Source organism: Aspergillus nomiae, assembly GCF_001204775.2.
Source record: "Aspergillus nomiae NRRL 13137 chromosome Unknown contig00022, whole genome shotgun sequence".
NCBI classification, from domain to species: Eukaryota; Fungi; Ascomycota; class Eurotiomycetes; order Eurotiales; family Aspergillaceae; genus Aspergillus; species Aspergillus nomiae.
The window spans coordinates 103,452-125,947 of record NW_015378077.1 but is presented as its reverse complement, the minus strand read 5'-3'; the positions used below and the strand labels follow the sequence as shown (position 1 = coordinate 125,947).

The following is a 22,496-nucleotide window of genomic DNA, read 5'->3' as shown; positions in this document are numbered from 1 at the left end:
ATTGAATGACACGAATCAGACGGACCAGGATTCCAGGCTTCCTCACGCCGGGAAGATCCGTAAGCCATGTAGATACTAAGTCCAGCGATGCCCAACACCTGTTCCAAGGGGATCTGAGCTGACACTACAGTCACCTAAGGGGCGTCGTTGCCAAAAAAGTGTATCATCGATGGGGTGTGCTCAAGCTAATGTGAATTTCTTGGACTATCCGGTTAGATGGTTATATGGCCTTTAGGGTGGAATGTTTTCCAAACCCCAAATCCATGTTTGTTCTAGTATCGGAAAGCCTTCGTCAGTAGGAGGACGGATAAGCGACGCATTATATGACTCTTCGGGATCCGCTGATAATCGAGGGGCGTATATAGAGAGGGCTATTCGAACAAAGCATTAGTGACTGGAGCTATAGAAAACAGCTCGCTTTGATACCTTGATCGAAGTCATATATGGCTTCAGATAAAATTGGGTCTTCCATATATTGCAGGGCGTTCTCGTTGACCATATTGAACGGGTACATAGAATTAGCTGTTGAAGCCTCTGATCGTTGGTCAGGAATAGGACAAGTTAAGTCGCCAGATCGCTGGGTATATGCTGCAGACACGGGAGCATCTGATGCGGAGTTGAGCATTTCACTAGGGCGAGGGTTCTCGATCCATCCACTGGCTACATTGTCACCTTCACTATCTCTGGGCTTCGAGAGTTCTATAGGCTTGGACACATCAAGCATCACATTCAGTTCCTTCTCCATCACGAGCCTGGATAGGCGCTGAAGTATCTCAAGGCCCTGTGCAGCAAGGACTGATCGATCCTTGAGTTTCTCCTGAATGCCCATGAGATGATGCATCCCAATCTTGGTATCGCGAGACTGTGGTCCCAAAGGGTCAATACTGCTGAGGATGCCTAGGGTTACACCAGCTGTGAATGTGTGGATGCTGACAAAGGCCGCGGCATAGGTTTCTGATATGAGATCAACAATTGGGTGCGAAGCAATTTCGGCCATGCTCATAGCGGCAGCTCGGCAGGTCTGCAATGAAGACCGAAATGGGCTCATGGACCTTGAAGTTGACTCTGTATCGTCCCGGGGTTTAGAGTTAGAGGACTGTGAAACGACCTTATATGACAGCAGCGGACGATAAACCAGGATTTTAGCATTCTCGTACGCAAGTTTCAGAGTTAGTGCCTGAAGCTGATAAATATGATTCTCGAAGACAGGTCCTGATGCACCAATATCCCGATCGACTGCCTGTGGTGATGAGTAGCTAACATCCGCTGCAGTTATGCTATCCCACCGTAGCCTGCAGGGAATCTCTGCATTCCAATGCCGTAGCTTCATATCGATTGTGCGCACCCTGTCGATAACGTAGGACGGGTCCAAGGTTGAGTGATGTAGCCGTGAACCTTCAGCGGAATCAAGACGGACATTATACAATTCAGATAATGCATCCTTGGTAATGACAGATAATTTTGACATGAAATATTTGTAGGAGAGCAGACTCGCCTCGCCCGTGAGTGGCTCTTCAAAGGAAGAGGGTGATTGTCCAATCGGTGAGTTGAATGTTGGATCTAGCGGCTCAACATCGCAGTCGGAGTCTTTGATACTTAGAGGGTAGCCATATGCCATCGAACAAAAAGTTTCAATTTCATAGATAGCCCACCACGCTCGCTTTTTTGCTTCATTTTGCTTTCGAGAAGCGGTACTCTTCGGAGATGACTGGTGGGGACTTGACGGTCTTTTGCGATGAAGGCCTAAGGCCTGAGCGATGCGCAGCCCACAGCCGCATACTGGCCATGCTAGTCGAGGTGCACCATGGTACAAATAGTATGTCCCGAGCAGCACACACATTTGTACGACCTCTAGGGAGCCGACAGAAACTATATCCAGTAGTCTTGTTCTCACAGCAGAGAAAATTCGTTCTTTGAGGATATCTGGATCAATGCCGTACGTGGTCAAGAGATGCCGGCGATGATCCCCAATGTACTGGATACCGATAGCGATAACCATCAGAAAAGTGCTAATAAATCCTAAGTTTTGAGAAGAGCTCGAGATCCGCGCGTTTGGCGATCTGTAAAGCTTCGGCCACCGCCGCCGGAAGTCATCTTGGTGGAAAATGAGCATGAACCAGTGTACTCGGTCAAAGTAGGTATCTACAAGTAAAGCTGCTGCTTGATAGTCAGGTAAAAGCGATACCAGCTCTGCCACAGCTGATTGAGAGGAATAGGCTAATGATCGGATTATTGGAGGCAGGCGGCTGGGTGCTGGTGAGGAACGGACATTATTGGGATTTCTCGTCGGGGTTTCTTCCCCTGACGCGTCAGACACAAGGTCACCGAGCCCGGCTCCAGGAATAGCATTAGTTGCGGCCGATCCAGGAGTAGCTGCGTTATGAAGATGAAATGCCTACGGGAGGGTCAGCCACTACCATAACCAACAAGAGGCAGTACGCCAATACCCCATCCACTAGAGCCATCGTGGAGCTAGAATTCCAGGATTGACGGTTGCCTGATGCTGGCCGTTGATCAATCGTCTCTCGTGTATCTTCCTGACCTATGGCACTCGAGGAAATGGCAAGAGACTGAAGGTGAGATTCACTGCGCGATGGTGATATAGACTCCGTAGGTTCAGCCATACGGATCCGTTTGGTAGCGGGCGCCGACTCCAGGGGCTGATCTTGTTGATAAACCCTCCACCGGGCAGGAGTCACCGGTTGACAGTCAACACCCGCCCTCCTGCACAACGTGCATGGGCGAGATATATCACACTATGCCAGCCCGTTACTCAATGTTGACTCGGTTCTAAGGGGGAAGCTCACCTTTAGTTTCTGGCGTCGACATCTTTGACAAGCACTTGAGACTTTCTTTTTGGCACTACCAGCCATGGTTATCGGTCCAGACCTCCTGGGTCAACATACAGAACAGCTATGAGGTTTTAGCTTAGATGTTGAACCTGATCGGTGCCGAGAGTACACATTTTGACGTGATAGACAAAGCAAATACCAAACGCGGTGTTGTAGTTATCTCGGGGCCGGAAGAATGTATTGATCCCATTTGATGCCAGATATATCAGGCGATATTGCATGCATGCCTTAGCGATCGCTGACAGTAGCTTTTTTACATCGTAAAGTTGAGTATACCCATTTCTGCACAAGGTTCGAAGCATTAAGTGTTGGTAATGATCTTCATTTGTGTCAGATTGCTCCTCATCTATAATGAATAGCCATCCATGCAGGTTGGTAATGACTCGGACTCTTCGCTAGTCTTTTTACTGCTATTCATAGTTCTATATATATGCGGAAGATTAATCTGACTATTGACAAGAATAAGCGCACATAGTCCTCTATAACATACACTACATAGACTACTGAGGTGGAGAAGGGATGAGATGATTGGGCTATAATTTATTCTGAATTAGAAGGGATCAGAATGTTCTAATTGGTTTGCTGTCTTATACTTGGTCATACAATCAAAGATCGGTTACAAACCGCACTTTCCGCAATCTGGCGCCGTGCTCGAATGCTCAACTAAGGTTGATCGATTCATGTTCTGGTTCGAGCGAGGAACGTCGTTCGAGGGATTCAATTCGAAGAAGCTAGTCGGCTTCAAAGACACTGACATCTTCTCAACTGGCATAACCGGAAAGTCTATTCGTGATCGCAATTAGGAAAAGGTCCAACGGATACTTTGGTAATTGGAAATGGAAAGCTTACCTTCAGGTCGAGTAACATGAGTGACGCCAAAAGTATGCCAGAGAACGACATCTTCGTTCTCGACATTCTCATTACGCCGTGCCCATACACCCAAGCCAGTGTCCTCTCGGCTTTGGTTGGTGAACTCACCAGCAGCCCAGAATTCATCATCCCGGTAGGATGTTACCCAGATGGGTTTCGAGGAGAAATGGCCGCGCTTGTAGTTGAAAGTCTCCGGCCCCATCATGAGCATTTGACTGGGCAGCGCGTGTAGCTTGTAGCCGACAGGCTCGCCTGAAACAGGATTGATCTGAGATGGGTTAATGATTTTATAAGTTCGGGACTGGCTTATGTCGAGATCATAACCGCCAGGTTGACTGATGGGCGTGGTGTGAACACGGAACGCTACGCCGAAGGGGTCGAGCTGCGGGTTGTTCACGACCGGCTTGATGTCATCGTAGGTAATTGTGTTCTTCACTCCGTCTAGGGCTGGGTCGATACGCAAGCAGAAGAGATGCTGGTGGTTAACAGCAAGGACACCCGGCGCAACGACTGTTCCCCACGGCGAAAGCGCTTTCTGGCGGATAGGCATGGTCGACACAATGCCGGTTGCCTTGACGTCGATATGGATGTTACCTGCCTGATCGAGAATGTAGGCGAGAATATATTCATAGTTCAGTACAGTAGCTGTGCACTGAATCACCAGCTGGCGGTTTCGAACCATGGAGGCCTGCCCGTTACGAATGTTCGTGTGCTTCCATCCGACTCCGTCATCCACTTCATGCATGCAGGTGACGTTTTTCATGACTACTGGCTCTCCTGACCCAGAGGTCCGGATACCATCGAAGTAAGCAATAAGGCCCAGGCAATCACAGCCCAGCGTCAATGTGTTAGAGGCCATGCCGAATCCAGAGTCTCCTAGGTCGAACGCTTGCTTGCGGTGATAAGGGGTGCGAGGGTCACCATACGGGACAGTCATCTCGCTCATTGAAATACGGTGGAATAGAGACCGACCACCGTAAAAGATGTTGTTGAGGATGGGACCCTCGCGAACATTCCAGCCCACGTGGAACGACCATTTCTGCCAGGTAACATGTCGCCCGTGGATGCCGAATGATGGACCTTCAGGCTGAACCACATGCAAGGGCTTCATGTCTTTTCTAAAGTAGTCATTTCCCAGAAGCCTTGCGCTATATTCTACTGCCTTGACAGGCTCCCATGGCAGAGTGTCGGACTCTAATTCGGCTCCGACACCCGCTGGGAGTCTCTCAATTTCCAGCAGTTCAAGTGTGTGGGCATCAAAAATGGGGGCAAACGTGGTGGGGACGGAGTAGTGGTTCGCTTCGGGGTCGTCATTCAGGGCAATGTACATATAGCATTGGTACAGGCGCCGACGCTCGTTTGCATCGTCTGTTCCATAGAGCCAAGGGTCATTGACTATCGTTGCCCTGCCATGAAAGTCAGCTAAACAGCGATGGTTGTTAAATTTGAACAAGAATCATTTACGCACCGTTGGGAAGTTTGAGCTTTTCGACTTCAGCCTTCACTGCTGGATGTTCGGCACATGCCTTAATAATGCGCTCAATCTCGTCAATATCAGCCGGTCCTTGTATTTCTGGGTACTCCTCATCCGCTTCCACGATTCCATCGCGGAGATTTATTTTTGCTTTACGTAGCGTTGTACTGCCATGCTTGTGATAGTATGTGTAGGCCTTGCGAGGAGGTGGTTGCACTCCAGCAGTTTCGTCCTGCAGGTACGCAAGCTGGCTTGCTTTAGGCGGTTCGAGAAGGTCTATAACCTTGAACCGAACGGGGGTCGGAGCATGATAGGCTCGCAATGCCTGCGAAGCTTTGCGTAGCTCTGCTGGAGAGAGAGGGTCAAGAGGATGAAACATGGTGCGCCTAGTTCAGTGTACTTGAGGAGGTATGGTAGTGAAGACTAGGGAGTCTGATGAGTGTGAGAACGCAATCGGCGTGGTGAGTTGAATGGCTATTTATCTTGCTCAGGCCCGCGGGAATATATTGTCACAAGACTCCGCTTGCAGGTATCTTCCTCCATTGGATATTCTCACGCTCTCGAATAATATTACGGACTTGTCGCCCGGAGGTATCTTGGTACCCATCTCACCGCCGACCCCCACTTTCAGCGGTGAGACGGGTATCGCCGTAGTGGAGCGATCCGTATGTGAGATCGGAATCCGAGCGAGCTGACATGGTTTCCCGATAAGGTAATACTCCCAGCAGCTGACCCACTTAACCCTCTTTCCTAAACCCAGCCTTTTTATTGTATTCATGCGAGTATACGTATGGTGTTTGCTATTTGATATAGGGTGGTCTGGAACGCATGAGATCCGGGCGCAACTCCTCCCTCTTATGGAAAGTGTGCCAATTGGTGCTGCGTCTGGTATACTTGCTGCGTCTGGTAGACTTGGCTGTAGCAGGAAGAGAATGGCTAGTGTTGAACCCGCATACCGTATGAAGCCGGTGCTCATTGGTAAGAGCAAACATCAGATTTATATGAGCAGTAGTACTAAATTTTCGACTGCTTGATTGTGACATTCCCTTATGCATAGTCCAATCTTCACCTTTAACATTTGCATCGCACTCGAGGCCAGCGTATACGATCCAGGGCAACAGTTATGTCAGATGAACAGTCTACACGAGACGTGAGCGCGGCTATTGCCCGAATGGATGAAGCGACAAGTGGCCCAGATCCCAGAATTCCCGGGGTGGTTAGCATCGTAGTGACCAGAGATGGAAATCCAATCCTGTCGCACGCATCGGGTAGCATGAAGGTGGATGGCAAGTCGCGCATGACATTGGATTCAGTGTTTTGGTTAGCTTCATGTACAAAGCTCCTCACAGGAATAGCATGCATGCAACTCGTGGAACAAGGGGAGCTCGCACTCGACGATGCCTTTCAACTTGATCGTCTTGCTTCTGAGTTGAAGGAACTAAAGGTGTTGACGAGAGACTCTAGTGGATCTTACACACTAGTGCCGCAGGAGCGTAGGATTACGCTCAGGATGCTTATGACTCAACACAGGTACGTACAATCAGCCAGTATCTTGACTTACCTTCTAACTTGTGAGTAGCCGGTTTCGGATATGCCTTTGACGATGTTAAGCTCAGCGACTGGGCAAGGCCGACCGGCATCGACGATTTTGACGGAGAGAAGATGTTCTTTTGCGACCGCTAGTATTCCAACCAGGAACGGGATTCCAGTACGGTGTTAGCATCGATTGGGTCGGAGTCATCATAGAACGGGCTACGAAACCCCCCCCTTGAGGAGTACTTTCAGACGTAGATATTTGCCCCGCTAGGTGTAAAGGATTTAGCGTTTTACCCGACGCAAACCATGAAGCAACGTCTTGTCTACATGCACCAGCGGGCAGCCGACGGCACATTGAGTGTCACCGACCAACTTCTTCGACATGCGCTTGCCGAGCCGCGGTATGCAACGAATGAAAAATTCTATATGGGTGGCTGTGGATGCTTCGGGACGCCGAGGGAGTATTCGAGTATGTTATTTTTCCCTTCATCTCGTGAAATATTGGAACTAAATGAACAGAAATCCTGGCTATGCTGCTCAACAACGGAACCTGGCCGAAAACGAACGCGCAGATATTGAAGTCAGAAACGGTACAGCGTGGGTACTTACTACACAATACGTCTTTCAATTCATTCATACTAATCTTCTACCTTGCAAAGAAATGCTTACCGACCAGATCCCACAGTATCCGATCTACCACAATGACTATTGCCAATCGGCAAAACCTACACTGGCCAACAGTTGTCCGATTATACCTAAACCCAGAAACTCGACCGATGGATGGGGCCTTACATTCATGTTGAGCCATGAGAAAAGCGAAACTGCTAGGGAAGCTTGTTCAGCGTCTTGGGAGGGCCTGGCAAATTTATACTGGTTTGCTGATCGCGTGAATGGCATTGCGACGATCTTCGCTACTCAGATTCTTCCATACGGCGGTGAGTAATGGAATTTACCTATAGTACCATATATTCTGACCATGTATGTAGATCTCGAAGCCGTCAAGCTTTTTCAAGCGATTGAGAAGGAGGTGTATGCAAGCTGTGGCTTGACGACTGGGTAGTTTCTCGTTAGTCAACGATTACTGCCACGCGGCCAACGGCCTTGGTAGTCCCTTACAGGGCAACCTTTAATTGCAATATTAATCACCAAAGTCAAGGATAGTTTGTTTGGCACTGATTAGGCTGTGGGATATATTCAAGGTAGTGATGGCAATGAATAATAAACCTCGTACCTGCCTCATGAGCGAGGATAACTTAGACATATCATGAATAGTGAGTGGGATAGTAAGACAACCGGAACAGGCAATTGACAAACGTCAATTAGCTATGGAGCGTACCAGATTCCAAGCAATGTGTGGCCCCTCAAAACTTCTCCTTCCGATGAACAACCAAAGAGTATTTATAAGAGTGAAAATGCCGAGGAGGATTATACACACATAGTTCATGGACTGCAGGCTAACAGGTAGATTCGGCGGCATGCATATCAGAACACCGAGCACTACAATCCAGAGGACTGAGAAAACATTGCAGAAGTATCCAACCCAGCCAAGTTTCAGATACCTTTTTGGCAGACACGTACGGCCTTGGGTGAGGAGGATACCCTGGGGTATAGTATAAGTGATGTTCAAAAAAAGTACGGCCGAAGTAATAATAGAGTTGAATGCGGTTGTGGAGGCTAGATAAAGAAGACCGTATAGGCAGCTGAACAGGAAGGCAACTACCGTCGTGCGCACAGGGAAGTTGAACCTGTCGTTGACCTCTGAGAAGTATTCTGAAAAAGGGGTTCCTCTCTTAACAATAGTTAGTGTGTATATATCCCATGTAGAGTACGAACGTACATCACGAGCGAAAGCCCATGCAACTCGACCACCACTGACCCATTGTGACGGGAGCGAAACTATATTTCTGTCAGATATGTATATGCCGTGGGATCAAATCGCTTAAATCGACCGATTCCCCCTCATCCCTACGCTTGATCCTCTGCCTCATCAAATCGCTTAAATCGACCGATTCCCTCTTATCCCTACACTTAATCCTTTACCTTATCAAATTACTTAAATCGACCAATTCTCTCTCATCCCTACGCTTGATCCTCTGCCTTATTAAATCGCTTAAATCGACCAATTCTCCTTTATTTCTACGCTTAATCCTCTACCTTATCAAATCGCTTAAATCGATCAATTCCCTCTTATCTCTATACTTAATTCTCTACCTTATTAAATCGCTTAAATCGACTAATTTTCCTTTATTCCTACGCTTAATCCTTTACCTTATTAAATTGTTTAAATCGATCGATTTTCTCTTATTCCTACGCTTAATTATCCACTTAAAGAGATAAAATAAAATCGCCTTTATTACTATATTTTTATTATTTTAGAGAACGCATCAACACGCCAATATACCTTCTAACTAAAATATTAACGAGAAGTATATAAAGGGCTTAGCGCTAGCTCCCTAGAATACTATCAACGTAATCTACGGCCGCGGAATAGAATCCTTAAATCCTTTAGTTTTAAAATATCTATATAATATAGAATAGTCTATACTCTATAGTATAAATACCGCTGCTATTTAACCCTATTCTAGATCCTTTAAATACTAACCTTATAATACATATCTCTTGAAAATCACTATTTTAAAATATTATTTCTTTCTAATACACGCTGGAAGCCTACCTATCTAGATATCTTCTCAACGTATATTTCCACTGCTGAATCCCACGTTTTTAATACAATACTTATTAACATGTCCAGTAGCTATACCCTTTCTACCTAGTAATTTATCTTTAGACAGTTAAACTATTAAATCAACCTTATAATTGGTAGTATAAAATCTAGAAAAAGGAAAAAACAGTCTACAATAATTACCGCTATTTTAGACCCTTTATTATATCCATAATATATATAAAGCCCATTTATAACACAACTGTCAATAAGAGCTGCTTAGTATATACTAAACGGCCGTTGACGACCCGAGAAGAGCCCCTGGATAGGAGCTGTATTCGGGTATAATGCATTTCTCCCTCTCTCTCTCTCTCTCTGTATATGCCGTGGTCGTTTTATTGAGCGGCTTACAGGCATAAATCACCCATAATAGGATAAACAGCCCTAGTGTAACACTCCGGCTTCCAATTCTGCGTCGTCGCGTTAGTATTAGACATTTGGTTCGAGATTTATAACACTAACATTTGGTATACCAGCTCAAGACTGGGAAGAGGTGCCTCCCGTACTGCCTCCATGTCAATGGTAAAATACATGAAGACAATGAATACTGGAAGACATGTGAGTAATCCTATCATCATCGTCATTACCATGATTTGCGGAACTCGCTTTCCTGGCTTGGGTATTTCTTCACAAATGTGAATGACTGTTGGATGTTAGTGCATAGTGTTTGAACAAGCAACACAGTCCTGAAGTAACTAAACTGACCTCCGTCCACACCGCCAAACGCATACATAGCATTACTTATAGACAGTAGCCAGGCAGTGCCTTCGTTCCACCCGCTGTTTCCCTGCCCCGATTGGAGTAGAAAAGATTGTGGCTGCATGTGCTGGTGCATGACAATGGAAACAACAAGAAAGATGACGAAGCCTGATAACGAGAGATAAAGCGCAACCTGAGTTACGAGTGATATTCTGTTAGATGCGGCAAATACTGGGATGACTAAAGAGTGATTAAAATTAATCTATTGGTTTTGTTCATTGAGCACGTCCATATGTTTAGACCATCCCCAATACTTACTCGTAACAACTGACACACCAACATAGGTAAGATATGTCTGCCACTGATTGGCAATATACCCAGATGAGCAAAAGTGTACAATACCATTCAGAACGACGGTAGCAAGGGAGATACCGGAGCAGCTGTAGAAACGAAGCAAGCCATTAGAGTGACTGTGATATGCAACAGGTTGATTTGGGCTGGTACATACGTGACAATCCACCATGCTAAGACTGACAGCCAGCCAACAATATATGCACTGTATCTCCTCGTCCTTTCGGGGGCCAGGATATAGCAGAAGTGATACTGCCCACCGCTAGACTGTTCATCTACAGTGTTAGTAGCTTCCTTGTATATGTCTGTGTGTCTGTGTGTGCTGAGAACCGGCTGTGCCTACAGGAAAGGCAGACCCTAGCTCAGCGAGTCCCAAGGTCACGATAAACTGAACTATGAAAGCTACTATCAGACTGAATATACAGGTCTGAGCGCCACCATATGTCAGGTTCTGGCCGAAACAGCTCTACCACGTCCACAATCGTCAGCGGGGTATCTCCTGAGGCAGAAGGTGATCATACTAGATAGCCAACCCAAGAGTTGGTGATTGAAAAGCCCAGCCCAAGAGCAGAGAGCCAGTTGAACTGGCGAGGCATCGCCGTCTGATGGCCGTTTGCCCGGAGGATTGCATCGTCGTCGTCTGTATCCTTCGTAATATTAGTGACTGTTCCGGGGATGATGCTCTGGTCATCAGCCGCGCGGGGCTCGCCCTTGATGGGCTTTTTCAGCATGAAAGCCATGGGAAGATAAGAGATTTCTAAGAAATAAGAAAGACCACAATGTGTATATCGGTAGAAATGAGTGAATGTGTATGTTTAAAAACTTCATTTGCTCCAGGATCTGCGGGAATTTATATACACTACATTCCAAAAGTCTTAGACATATCAAGGGATATTACAACGAGGTAGATAACGTTATGCCTGCAAGGGAGTGTTCTTCATCCTTTGGTAGTCGTTATCAGGCATACAAAGCCCTAGGTATAGTTCCCCCGCAAACTTACATGCCGATGGCCGATAAGCTAACCCTCTGCTATTTTAGTGCAAAAGATAGAAGAAGAATATCCTCCTGGGTTAGCGCGAGAAAATAAAAAAGTAAAAAAAAAAAAAAGAGACGGCTGAAAGGAAAGTGAGGTCGGGAAAGGCTCTGACAACTGCGAGGTGATAGCCCGTGCGTCCCCAACCACCGGGTTGGGGATGGTACTCTTTTGGGTAGGAATTCCAACCGCCAGGGTTCCCCACACGTACCCCCGCAAATAATTGCCACGCATGTTAAAGATCAGGACAAGTAAGATCTAAAGGAAGACCTCGTGTGACGACAGCGGTTATTCTCTAAGATATAAGATATTCACCTAGTACTTCCATGAAATAGAGCAATACGAGTTACCATTCGTACAGATAGCACTAAGTTGTCCCCTCAATTGCAGACTATTCAACATGTCCGACTCTTTTGATACATCTAAGTACAGCGACGAGGTCCAAAAAGTGTCCAAAGATACTCCACTCGAGGAAATTCTGTACCTGCTGAAGCGTGATGGCGGGGTATTTGTGAAGAATTTGATCACCGAAGAAAATGTCGATAAGGCATTCCACGAGGTAAAGGATCGCCTGGATAATGACGTGGAATGGGATGGCACGTTCTTCCCAGGTAAGCATGAAATTAGATACTTCAAGGCAGGCATACAATGGCTAGGGCTAACCTCGTGTGTAAGCGCAAACCCAACGGGCTCCCTCACTGATTGCGCGAAGCCCTACCTACACTAAGACGCAACTCATGAATCCCCTTTTCCGCAAGGTCTGTGAGCACTTTTTAACTACAAAGAGCTGGTTCTGGTGGGGAGATGAAAAGAAAGAGTCCGTATCGAAGCCCTACGTCCATTCCTGCACAGCGATGAGAATTGGCCCCGGCGGTAAGGCGCAGCCCCTGCACCGCGATGACTATATTGCCCATCGCTACCATACTGAGATCGATAAATGGGATGATGCCCGTGACATGAATCGCGAGTCAGCCGTTGGATTGTTCGTGGCTGGTTGCAGAATTACGAAGAAGAACGGGGGTACCCAGTTCATTCCCCGGAGCCATCTTTGGTAGGTTAGAAATAGATGTCTTCATCATGCTCCATGTGGTTTATCTGACAGGCTGTAGGGGCACTGATCGCAACACTCCACCTCGCGTTGATCAATGCATATTTGCTGACATGGAGAAGGGAGATGGCTTCATTATGTTGGCATCTGCCTTTCATGGCGGAGGCTCAAATGTCACCAAAGATGAGTATCGCCTGGCTTTCGCTACGTTTATCACGCGTGGATTTTTGCGGCAGGAGGAGAACCAATTCTTAGCCGTACCACAGGACGTAGCGCGGACCTACGACCGCGACATTCAAGAGTACATTGGATATTACATGAGCGATCCTGCCTGTGGCTACTATGAGCAGATGGATCCGATATACCATCTTCGACCTGAGCTCTTGAAGGATGCCAGACCCACTGACTTTTAAGGTGTTCGATGCGATGTTAGGAAATCCTAGTCTCATGTTCAGTGTTCCGGGATGCGAGATCTTTTGTTTGGTAAACAGATAGTAGATTATGAAATGAACAGCCATACCAAGCTTTTGATTGTCCCTTATTCTCTATTCGAGTGACTCCAAGTTCCAACATGTAGATACCGCACCCGACAGTCTAAGTTTTAGTCTGTCTACAAAAACGAAATTAGCCGCCTTGGGAATGTTGATTACGAATGCCGAGTACAATATGCAGGTCTTCTGCATCCTCCTTGCCTGGCAGCAACGGTTTCTTGGCAGGACATTGATCACAGGAACGCTAAGGGTGTATCAAGAGCAAATAATACCGAAATGCCACAAGATAGGTACACTATGACGTCTCTCGGGGGCGGAAGCCTACGGCTATGCATGTTTCGCATACTGAGGGGTGGATAGTTGAAGGGAAAAACCAATGATAATACCCCAACTCCAAGCCTTAGCCATGAAACTTCGCCACTGGCACTCGGCTGGGTTGCTTGCCCTATACGGCAATGCGCCCAACCAGGCTACCAAAAGGCGATATTGAACGAAAAGAGGGGATTGGTGTCTCCACTTACCTCTACATGATAGCTCTTGATAAATAAAAGACGCCCATTTCGCTCCAACTATACTTCCCCGCAGTATTATTCTAAATCATTTCTTGCCATCCATTATAACCCTGAAGTTTGCATTTTCTTCTGACGTCGATAACATGCACTCGAACGGTCAAAGTAGCCGGCAGTTACCTAGCCTGTCCTCGAATTTAATTGGCAAAACAGCCATTGTAACGGGTTCCTCCCGGTATGTTCAATATATCTCTGGAAGGTTGGAGGTTTCACATGGCTAACAAGGCGTAGGGGCATCGGTGCAGGGATTGCGCTCGAACTTGGGCGTAGAGGCGCCGCGGTTATAATAACATATACCAGTGAGAAATCATTCCCGTCAGCAGCATCGAGATCCCGCGCGATCGAAGAGACAGGGTCAGGGGGAAAGGGGATTCTAGTAAAGGCCGATATCACCTCCGCGACAGATCGACAGACGCTCATTGACGCAGCCGTGGAGGCGAGTCCGAAAAATATGATTGATATACTAGTCCACAATGCTGGTAATGGAGATGATTGCTATCTGAAAGATATTTCAGAGGAATCTTTTGAAACGCTAGTGAATGTGAATTTGAAAGGTATGCACATTAGAACAGACAATGACGACGACTCCAAACGAGAGTGCTGATAGCTGGGAAAATTGATGACCTTGTCATCGTATAGCTCCAGTTTTCCTTACTCAAGCGGCCGTACCTCACATGCCCCGAGGGGGAAGAATAGTGCTCATCACATCTGCTGCAGCTCGCATGGGCGTCGCGGAAACCACAGTGTATGCGGCGAACAAGGCCGGTCTAGAATCGTTTGCGAGGGTTTGGGCTACTGAGCTTGGTCAATCTCACGGAATTACCGTCAATTGCGTGAGCCCAGGCCCAGTTGCCACCGAACAATTTCACAACAGTTCTCCGGAGTTCAAGCAAGCATTGCAACCGATGGTCGACAGTACACCGGCTGAGGCACGGATGGTAGAGGTGGAGGATATTGTGCCTCTCGTGAGGTAAGGAATTGTCACCAGTCTTTCGATTACGACGTGATGGGAGGCTAACATGCTGGATAGCTTTCTCTGCTCCGAGGAATCGCGATGGGTAACGGGGAGTGTTCTTAGTGGAACGGGTGGACTGCTGCTCTTCTAGGCCGTGGCAATAGCAGCCTGGCCAGAAACGCCCCATAAAGCGGTGGCAAGCATTATGAATAGAAAAACAAAATGATGATAGAACTTCAGGTAGTCTAAGGATAACAAAAAGAACAAGATAATCTAAATGAAGGGAAACCAGTATTGTTGTAGAGGGCCATCAAGTAATATCATTCACCGTAGGTTAACTCTTATCTTCAATTTTCGGAGCTGAACCAAATAATTGCCAATTTCCTCCCAAGAATAAGTATCCCATTCCTCACGTGGACAGGACGTATTTATTAGCGTTGATCTCTCCTTTCTCCACTTACCTTGTACCGATATCCACGGAGAGCCTTCGTTTTTCAGCATTCTTGCACTTTCCAGTCATGAAATCACGGACTAGTATGTGAGATTCGACTTCATTAACTCACTTAGTAGCTGCTAAGCCTATTAATCATCGAAATAGACCCTGCCTGCGGTACCTGCCGGAAGAAATGTCGCAAGTGTGACCGCGCTCGCCCGGTTTGCAACAGATGTCGGGTGAAAGGTCTCCACTGCGAGGGCTATCCTCCGCGGTTTCTCTTCTTTCAAGACCAACTCAGTTCAAAAGGTGAACAGCGGGACGATTCTATGCTGTCCTCAGGCGAGCCATCTCCAAGTAGTAAGACACTGGGTGCGCAGTAAACTGTCACCACTGACGATGGAAGCCCAGGCCAAGAGACGCGGTCAAACCATACGACGGCGATCAATAAACAATCCCGAACTGGGAACAACCACAAAAGGCGTATACGTCGACCGAACCAACCGCAGGGGAAGCCAGACAAGGCCTCAAATGCATCTAGAGCAACTACTGATGCGATAGGGACCGCCAAACCCTTGCTCGCAGCCACAATCGATGATATTTTAACAATGCCCGAGACTGAAAAGCTCCTCAGTTACTGTGAGTGTCAAAGGTATTGACGAAAGATGTGTCTCTAACTCTAATTGAACGCAGTTGATAAGACTTTATGTAGAGCACTGATAATCGAAACCGACGATTTGCACAATCCATTTCGAGGCTATATCCTTCCTCTTGCATATCATGACATTGGAATTTTACATGCTGTACTGGGCGTTACCATGTGCCACATAACCTCCTCTGGCAAGCGGGAGACCGAGAAGATCAGTGTCGCTAGCATGATAGAGCATCAACTCTCCGCATTGCAATCCCTCAGCTCGCTTTTGATGAAAGAAGAGATATACGGCCTCACGGATGATGAGCAGGACATGTTACTGGCTGTTGTGATTCTATTAGTTCTCTATGATGTAAGTATTAAAATCTCCTTCTAAAGTCTTGGACGTTGTGGAATATATCAGACGCTTACCATGACAACAGATCTGCGAGACTGGGGTTTCGTCTCATGGAGTGCATCTTACCGGGGCTGGCTACATATGCGGAAAGCTCGCCCAGCAGCCCAAGGTCATCACTTCCCCACGAACAGCATTTCTCCTAACAGCCTTGGCCTGGTAAGTGTGGCTACCAGTCGAACCTATTGAACTCACTTTAACCATTGGAAAAGGCTAGACATTCTTCGAGGATTCAGCGGCGCGGAAAAGTTGGCTTACAGTGACAATGTCCGTAGGTGCATCTTCGAAGCCGAACATTTCAATTTAGAGATTCTAGTAGGATGTCCAGTAGAGTTGTTTTATGAGATAGGATGTGTTCTCACCGCAGGAAAGCAACATATGGACGGAAGGCTATCCCAGGATGACTTCCAGGACCTATTAAACGATGCGGAACAGTTCTTTCGCGTCTGGAATCCCAACAACGCTGCGTTTCCGGGTGAAGATCCGGAGTGGATACAACTCGCAGAGGCCTACCGCCATGTTTGTATCATTCGCGTGCTCCGGTTCCCAGATACATGGGGTGTTCCCTGTGAGGATCACCGCATCCAGTCGTCTGTTCGTGCAATCCTCGATGCTTCAGCTGGAATTTCGGCAGACTCAACATGGTTCAAAAGGTTACTATTCCCTCTGTTCATAGCTGGTGCCGAAACATCTATACCGCACCAAAACCGATATGTCGATTTCTGTATGCGTGAGATCAAAGAGTCAACCGGATTTCCCCACCCTGCAATGGATGAACTACTCACCAGAGTTTGGGGCGAAAGACAGCGACAGGCAGGCAAACCATGGAATATTCCGTGGATGGAGTTTGTAAGCCAATTCCACCTTCTATGATACCCCCGGGCTAACTCTGCGAAGACATGCTCTAGGGATCTGGTCCGCCAACACGACTCCCTGATGTTTTGATGGCAACTTGGAGAACACTCTTCGGCAATCGATCCAAGCCAGAACCTCCACCGCCATCGCACATAAGACAAGGACTTGCTACGATACTAGTTTCGCACAGCCTTGGTATTTCAACTGTCCTCGAGCTTTTCTAAAAGAACAAACACTACCGCTTCTAATTAGAAGTGTATTGCATACTATGATGAAGCCAGAGGAAACCTAGATACAGAATTGTAGTCGCTACATCTCATTCTGCAGAAGATTTCACTTCCGAGAACACAACACATATTCCAGTCTCACGCTCGGCTCGCAAAGAGTCCGTTCGAAAACGCTCATTCCCATAGCGCCTAATGACGTCAAGAATCAAGACACTGCCTTTTGTCAAATTAATTTGGCTGGCTGATCGTCCGCCAAGACTGTAACCCAACGTAAGCCGAAAAGCGATGGGAACGATGAATGGCCATGTCAAATCTGCCGGGCAATCCAGTCACGTTAACATGTTTGTAGTTTCGCGCCAATAATATGTCTCGTTCATCATTACTGTTGGGAGCTGCTGTCACGTCACAGGAGACATGATAGGTATATAAACCATGTCTGGTCCTTATTTCACCAAGACTTGCATATATCTTGCGAAACCCTAACATACACCCATCGAACGCTATACCCAATTGACTGCTGTCTACCTCTGTCAAACGATCAGACCTTCTGCAGTCTACAAGCATGGTCTTCGGCTCTTCCAAGAAAAAGTCCAAGGAAGGAAAGCCGCTCGCGGATCCATCCGCCAAATGGGGAATTACGCCCTCTGAAGAGACTATGAACAATGAAGTGGGAAAAGACCATCCTGTTCATAAGATACCGCTAGAAAAACAGGAGAAAATGCGAGCGAAGGGTGTAGACCCCGTATCTAAGGCCGAGATGGATGAGGCTCTGAAGGGACAGGGGGGATTCTGGGCAAAGTTGGGTATGACTGCCTTGGGCGGCGGAGTGATTAAATAAGTTATCGACATAGGTGTTATGGGTAGATTGAGCTTCAGCAGTGTCTTCTGAGTGCATGACTGCTGATGCCGATTTTTCAAGACCGTACCATGGGCTCTGGTGGCCTGGCCTTTGTGGATCTTCCGTATCGATTTTGTCGTTGGACGGTCTTTATTGAATCGTGAATCAATTACTTTATATGTTGTTGGTTGAGTGTCAAATACTCGCTTCGTTCTCCACTTGAATGGCTATCGAGATACATTCTTGACGAGAATTGTAGATCTGATCACTCTGGTCCCCATCAACTCCCGCGGTGGAATCACCTATATCATTGGGACGAGTAATGAAATAGTTAAAGACGCTTTGAATATATGACAACGCTATCAGGAAGATGCACTGGCTGGATATAAACGCTGAGAAAAGAAGTTATATGGTATTCTCACAAAGCCAATTCTCCCCAAAGACTTCATTAATAGGCCAACTGATATGAGGTCTCCACGTGGAATCCAGTAGATGATAGATCTCCCTGAGCACGCAGCTTCCCCATGACTGAAGGAAGCAATTTTCTCGCGCTATATGGAGGAAGGTACAGTAATGAGCATGAATAACTAACGCAAAAGGTTCGTGTCGCTGCACGTATTGGAGATACTCGGGGGTTGCCCTGATAGCCCACCCCGCAGCCAGCATCATGCAAGTTGGCTGAGCAAACGTGTGAACGGACAATCCTCTCAGCTCTTGAATAGCACGCGCGTATGCAGCAGTATCATGTCCTCTGCCCGTCCCATGTGCGGTATTAAGTTGTTCGAGGCGGTCGAGCGATTCTTTGGCACGATCGGGATAAGCAACTTGTGGTGGAGTTGGATCGAAGAGAGGAGCAAAGTTTGTGTGTCGTAGAGTAGAAGCAACGTTGATAATCTGCTGAACACCGCGACAAAGGACAAATATGTTGTGTAGAGTACCTAAACAGGGCTTGTCGGCGTCAGAGACTCCGGTCAACGCAGAGCCGAATGCAAATGCAACCACCAGCCCAGAGAGGCCCATCATTGCCTTTGCGTTCGCTGCATCGACACCATGGAGATTTTCCAAAAACTGTGGAAGTGCCTGGCTTTTGTGTGCTGTTGCCAGCCCTAGCCAGAAGGACTTCTGCGGTTCGTCTTCGGATAAGGAGAGGTGCAACGCGGACACAGCTAAGATGCCGTGCATTAAGAACGGCGTGTTAAAGGCTTCATCAACCAGTAGCACCCCCCAGACATGCTTTGTTTTTTCATTCCGTGCGAGGACTCGGCACGTATCCCTTTGCCATTGGACTATGAGCTTCAGCTGATTCATCTCCAGGCCCGGACTCGGGTTGACCGTTGTGTCATTTGTTCCGAACCTGTCTAGCAGGTCGAAAGATGTATCTGCTGATGATACCGCAGTATCCTGATCATGGGAAGGTGTCTTCACCCGGCTTCGCGCCCGCCGCCGAGGTACACTTCCTTCAGTAGCCCAGATATAGGGGGTATCTGTGCCATAGTCACAGTCCTCTTGCCGTTGTTTGCAATTAGAACAGGTCGGTCGTACTTCATCGCACTTAAAGAGACAAATTAGGAGATGAGACCTTGTAACATTCAATGGTGAGCACAACCATTGGCATCCCTGAAGATGAAGACCTAGTGCTCCTGTCTATCTACTACATCGTGCCAAGCACCGGAGTGGAAGGATAGTAGCTTACCTTCACTCTTCGTCGTTTACAGGCCTTGCAGCCATGTCTGGATTTCCGGTGGGGTCGACGAATGGGCATTTCACGGACTTCTAGAAAGGTACGAGCGGCTCATCATCCCAATGATAGACACGCCTGGATTACTGGTGAAGTCATTTGCCTCAAAGTTTCTGGCGCCTCGAGAAAACGCCACACCCAAGGGCTCCGCTTCTCCACCGCCTGCTTCATCCGTGCGGGATTCTGCCGCCCTCAAACGCGCCACATCCGACGGCAGTTTTCACTCTTTTGAGTAACCGATACGAGTACGACTACAAGACCCACCGGCTCCATTCAGCGACGCAAAGGGGCTCATCATCTACGCCGAGGCAGTTGGTAAGTTGGTAAGGGTCAGGTCGCACCAGTGAGCATGGTTTTTGTTTCCAAACAAGAGTCATCACTACAAATTGTGGCTCGCTCGGTCTGTGCATGGCCAGATCCCTGAACTAGCTAGAGCTAAGCTCATATATATATTCCACAGCGGCTTAAGTGGGCTTCGAGACTAAGATAAGTTGGAACTGATCTCTGTCCACCTAGCTTGCGTGCGCTGGAATTGAGCCTTTCCCACTTCTCAACACCCCTGACGTCCAGTGTCGCTACCCTTTTTACCACATGTCGTTTGTGTCAGTAATCATCTTTGTTGTTGCTACCTGGTGCATCTACGTGGGTTGGCCATGGTATCGCAACTGGACACAGGCAAAGGAGCTGCATGTGCCTATTATCCTGAGCCCTATCTCGAGTAGTGGTCTAGCATTGCAGTTACTGAGATATATCCTGGACCTCGATATTCTACCAACTTGTATGACTCAATTGCCGTTTGTTAGACTGCTGCGCAGAAACGCGAAATTCCAGGAGAAGTTCGCAGTCCATGCCGAGTATGGAAAGCTATTCATTTTGGTTACGCCGGAGACATGTGAGTTATACGTGGCGGATACAGGCGCGGCAAAACAAGTGCTTTCACGATGGAGAGACTTTCCAAAACCAAGTAGCCTACTAGGTATGGATCTTCCCTGAAAGGAACGCAGGTTAGTCGCTAAAAGAATCAAGAAAAAATGAATGTCTTTGGCAAAAACCTAGCTACGGTATGGAATTCCCGATCCCATCTTTTTTTCGTTGCGGCTCCCACGACGACACATGAACACAACAAGCTGACAGGCTTCAGGTAGAAGGGGCCGATTGGCAGCGTCACCGGAAGTTGACTGCGCGTGCATTCAACGAGAAGCTACACGAGGCAGTCTGGGTCGAATCGACGAGAAATGCGACAAAGGTATTAAAGCAATGGGCCAACGTCAAGTCTGTGAACAGTACACGGTCCGATATTTTGGCGCTGAGTTTGGGTGTGCTTTTTAAAGCGTGCCTTAATATCGATGGAGTCGATAAAGATGATGCTAGGATATTAGCAGGCGACGTTGCGGCCTGCCAATCGCATCTAGATGTGGTTTTAAACGGAATATCAAACCCAATGGCTTTAGGGCGAGGAGTTCGAGGAATGCAAAAACTTAAGGAGAGCTATAAAGCCTTGGGCGAGTTATTGACCAAGTTTGTGGAAGCCCGAACGGCACGGTCAGAACAGACAGCGCACGCAGACCTCCTCTCATCAATCCTCGCTCCGACAGATCATTGTGGCTTATCAAGCGATGAAGTCACGGGAAACCTCTTTCTCTTCATGTTCGCCGGCCACGAGACCACTGCAAATGCTTTGATCTATGCTATCCATCTCATGGCGATATTCCCAGCCTGGCAGGAGTGGGCACTAGAAGAGATTGACAACCTGTCACAAAATCAAGCCAGTGGAGAAGAAATTCCCTTCCATAGTCAGATTCTTCCACAAACACAGCGACTCCGAGCAATCCTGGTGAGCTTCCTGCCTTATGGTGCAGTCCGCTCATGTTTCTAATGCTGGATACAGTACGAGACTCTTCGGCTCTACGGCCCGGTCCCAAATATAGTGCGAAAGACAGATGCTACTCCTCAGACCCTATTGCTACCTGAGCGGGAGTTCGTAATTCCCCAAAATACGTCCATAAATGTTAATGCGATAGCATTACATACTGATCCCAAACAATGGGGCCCTGACCCTCTGGCCTGGAGGCCCGATCGGTGGATATTGAAGGAGTCCGGCTCATCTCTGGGAATTGTTTCCAATGAATTGCCCCAGTACCTCTTTGCCTGGGGAGACGGGCCGCGGCTCTGTCCAGGACAGAAATTCTCACAGATCGAGGTCTGCGCAGTTCTTCTCCGCCTTTTTAAACACCACCGTGTGGAGCTAGTGCCATCTCCTGATCAAACCATGGACCAGACAAGATCTCATGCACTTTTCTTGATACAGAATAGTATCGTGGGCCTTACATTGCAGATGCCATCTGTCGAGTCAGTAGGCCTTCGATGGGTGGGGCGATAACTATAACTTTATGGTTAATCGAATTGTTAATATTGTCTTCTTAAGCTATAAGAGACACATTTTGCGACTATTAACTCTAATGACATATTGTCTTGTCTCCAGGATTCATATCATCAGCGTAATCATAGCGTTGAAATGGAATCTATATGTTGGTGACAGATTTGCCCAGGAATATGTACACCCGACATAGCCTAGTAACCAACAGGATAACATCGATGTTTACCTGGGCTTCATGTTCACAATCTGTTGTAGAATATATTGAGCATTTTGAGGCTTGCACTCACTGACGCACAGCACCGCGTGAAGTACATATTATCTGTGATGGCTATTGAAACGTTCGTTCAAGTTCCAAATTCTGCAATTGAATAGTTTCATTAAT

At 47.4% G+C, this 22,496-nt stretch overlaps 11 protein-coding genes across 11 annotated transcripts; 7 read left to right on the top strand and 4 right to left on the bottom strand.

The window, feature by feature from the left end:
* Positions 1-231: 231 nt before the first annotated feature.
* ANOM_001712 (transcription factor domain-containing protein) lies at positions 232-2,624 on the bottom strand (the record flags this gene model as incomplete). The annotated part of the gene is made up of 3 exons (XM_015546969.1): positions 232-371; positions 427-2,395; positions 2,448-2,624. The coding sequence occupies 3 exons, from the start codon at positions 2,622-2,624 to the stop codon at positions 232-234; spliced, it is 2,286 nt and encodes a 761-aa protein (XP_015410853.1).
* An 844-nt stretch (positions 2,625-3,468) lies between these two features.
* Positions 3,469-5,575, bottom strand: ANOM_001711 (uncharacterized protein; the record flags this gene model as incomplete). Its single annotated transcript, XM_015546968.1, has 3 exons — positions 3,469-3,635; positions 3,702-5,128; positions 5,187-5,575. The coding sequence occupies 3 exons, from the start codon at positions 5,573-5,575 to the stop codon at positions 3,469-3,471; spliced, it is 1,983 nt and encodes a 660-aa protein (XP_015410852.1).
* A 744-nt stretch (positions 5,576-6,319) lies between these two features.
* ANOM_001710 (uncharacterized protein) lies at positions 6,320-6,879 on the top strand (the record flags this gene model as incomplete). The annotated part of the gene is made up of 2 exons (XM_015546967.1): positions 6,320-6,689; positions 6,776-6,879. The coding sequence occupies 2 exons, from the start codon at positions 6,320-6,322 to the stop codon at positions 6,877-6,879; spliced, it is 474 nt and encodes a 157-aa protein (XP_015410851.1).
* A 159-nt stretch (positions 6,880-7,038) lies between these two features.
* ANOM_001709 (beta-lactamase family protein) lies at positions 7,039-7,792 on the top strand (the record flags this gene model as incomplete). Its single annotated transcript, XM_015546966.1, has 4 exons — positions 7,039-7,201; positions 7,252-7,329; positions 7,392-7,667; positions 7,719-7,792. 4 exons carry the CDS (start codon positions 7,039-7,041, stop codon positions 7,790-7,792), a joined length of 591 nt encoding a protein of 196 aa, XP_015410810.1.
* A 2,111-nt stretch (positions 7,793-9,903) lies between these two features.
* On the bottom strand, positions 9,904-11,244 carry ANOM_001708 (choline transporter; the record flags this gene model as incomplete). The annotated part of the gene is made up of 6 exons (XM_015546965.1): positions 9,904-10,097; positions 10,160-10,393; positions 10,472-10,593; positions 10,662-10,771; positions 10,848-10,970; positions 11,026-11,244. The coding sequence occupies 6 exons, from the start codon at positions 11,242-11,244 to the stop codon at positions 9,904-9,906; spliced, it is 1,002 nt and encodes a 333-aa protein (XP_015410811.1).
* A 693-nt stretch (positions 11,245-11,937) lies between these two features.
* On the top strand, positions 11,938-12,998 carry ANOM_001707 (phytanoyl-CoA dioxygenase family protein; the record flags this gene model as incomplete). Its single annotated transcript, XM_015546964.1, has 3 exons — positions 11,938-12,148; positions 12,213-12,588; positions 12,647-12,998. 3 exons carry the CDS (start codon positions 11,938-11,940, stop codon positions 12,996-12,998), a joined length of 939 nt encoding a protein of 312 aa, XP_015410812.1.
* Positions 12,999-13,731: 733 nt separating this feature from the next.
* On the top strand, positions 13,732-14,751 carry ANOM_001706 (SDR family NAD(P)-dependent oxidoreductase; the record flags this gene model as incomplete). The annotated part of the gene is made up of 4 exons (XM_015546963.1): positions 13,732-13,820; positions 13,877-14,199; positions 14,285-14,615; positions 14,676-14,751. The coding sequence occupies 4 exons, from the start codon at positions 13,732-13,734 to the stop codon at positions 14,749-14,751; spliced, it is 819 nt and encodes a 272-aa protein (XP_015410813.1).
* A 367-nt stretch (positions 14,752-15,118) lies between these two features.
* On the top strand, positions 15,119-17,024 carry ANOM_001705 (Zn(II)2Cys6 transcription factor; the record flags this gene model as incomplete). The annotated part of the gene is made up of 7 exons (XM_015546962.1): positions 15,119-15,134; positions 15,199-15,390; positions 15,445-15,672; positions 15,727-16,037; positions 16,108-16,238; positions 16,292-16,928; positions 16,977-17,024. 7 exons carry the CDS (start codon positions 15,119-15,121, stop codon positions 17,022-17,024), a joined length of 1,563 nt encoding a protein of 520 aa, XP_015410814.1.
* A 699-nt stretch (positions 17,025-17,723) lies between these two features.
* On the top strand, positions 17,724-17,999 carry ANOM_001704 (uncharacterized protein; the record flags this gene model as incomplete). Its single annotated transcript, XM_015546961.1, has 1 exon — positions 17,724-17,999. The coding sequence occupies one exon, from the start codon at positions 17,724-17,726 to the stop codon at positions 17,997-17,999; it is 276 nt and encodes a 91-aa protein (XP_015410815.1).
* A 405-nt stretch (positions 18,000-18,404) lies between these two features.
* Positions 18,405-19,761, bottom strand: ANOM_001703 (Zn(II)2Cys6 transcription factor; the record flags this gene model as incomplete). Its single annotated transcript, XM_015546960.1, has 2 exons — positions 18,405-19,550; positions 19,693-19,761. The coding sequence occupies 2 exons, from the start codon at positions 19,759-19,761 to the stop codon at positions 18,405-18,407; spliced, it is 1,215 nt and encodes a 404-aa protein (XP_015410816.1).
* Positions 19,762-20,328: 567 nt separating this feature from the next.
* On the top strand, positions 20,329-22,117 carry ANOM_001702 (cytochrome P450 monooxygenase; the record flags this gene model as incomplete). The annotated part of the gene is made up of 3 exons (XM_015546959.1): positions 20,329-20,713; positions 20,883-21,571; positions 21,626-22,117. The coding sequence occupies 3 exons, from the start codon at positions 20,329-20,331 to the stop codon at positions 22,115-22,117; spliced, it is 1,566 nt and encodes a 521-aa protein (XP_015410817.1).
* Positions 22,118-22,496: the final 379 nt, after the last annotated feature.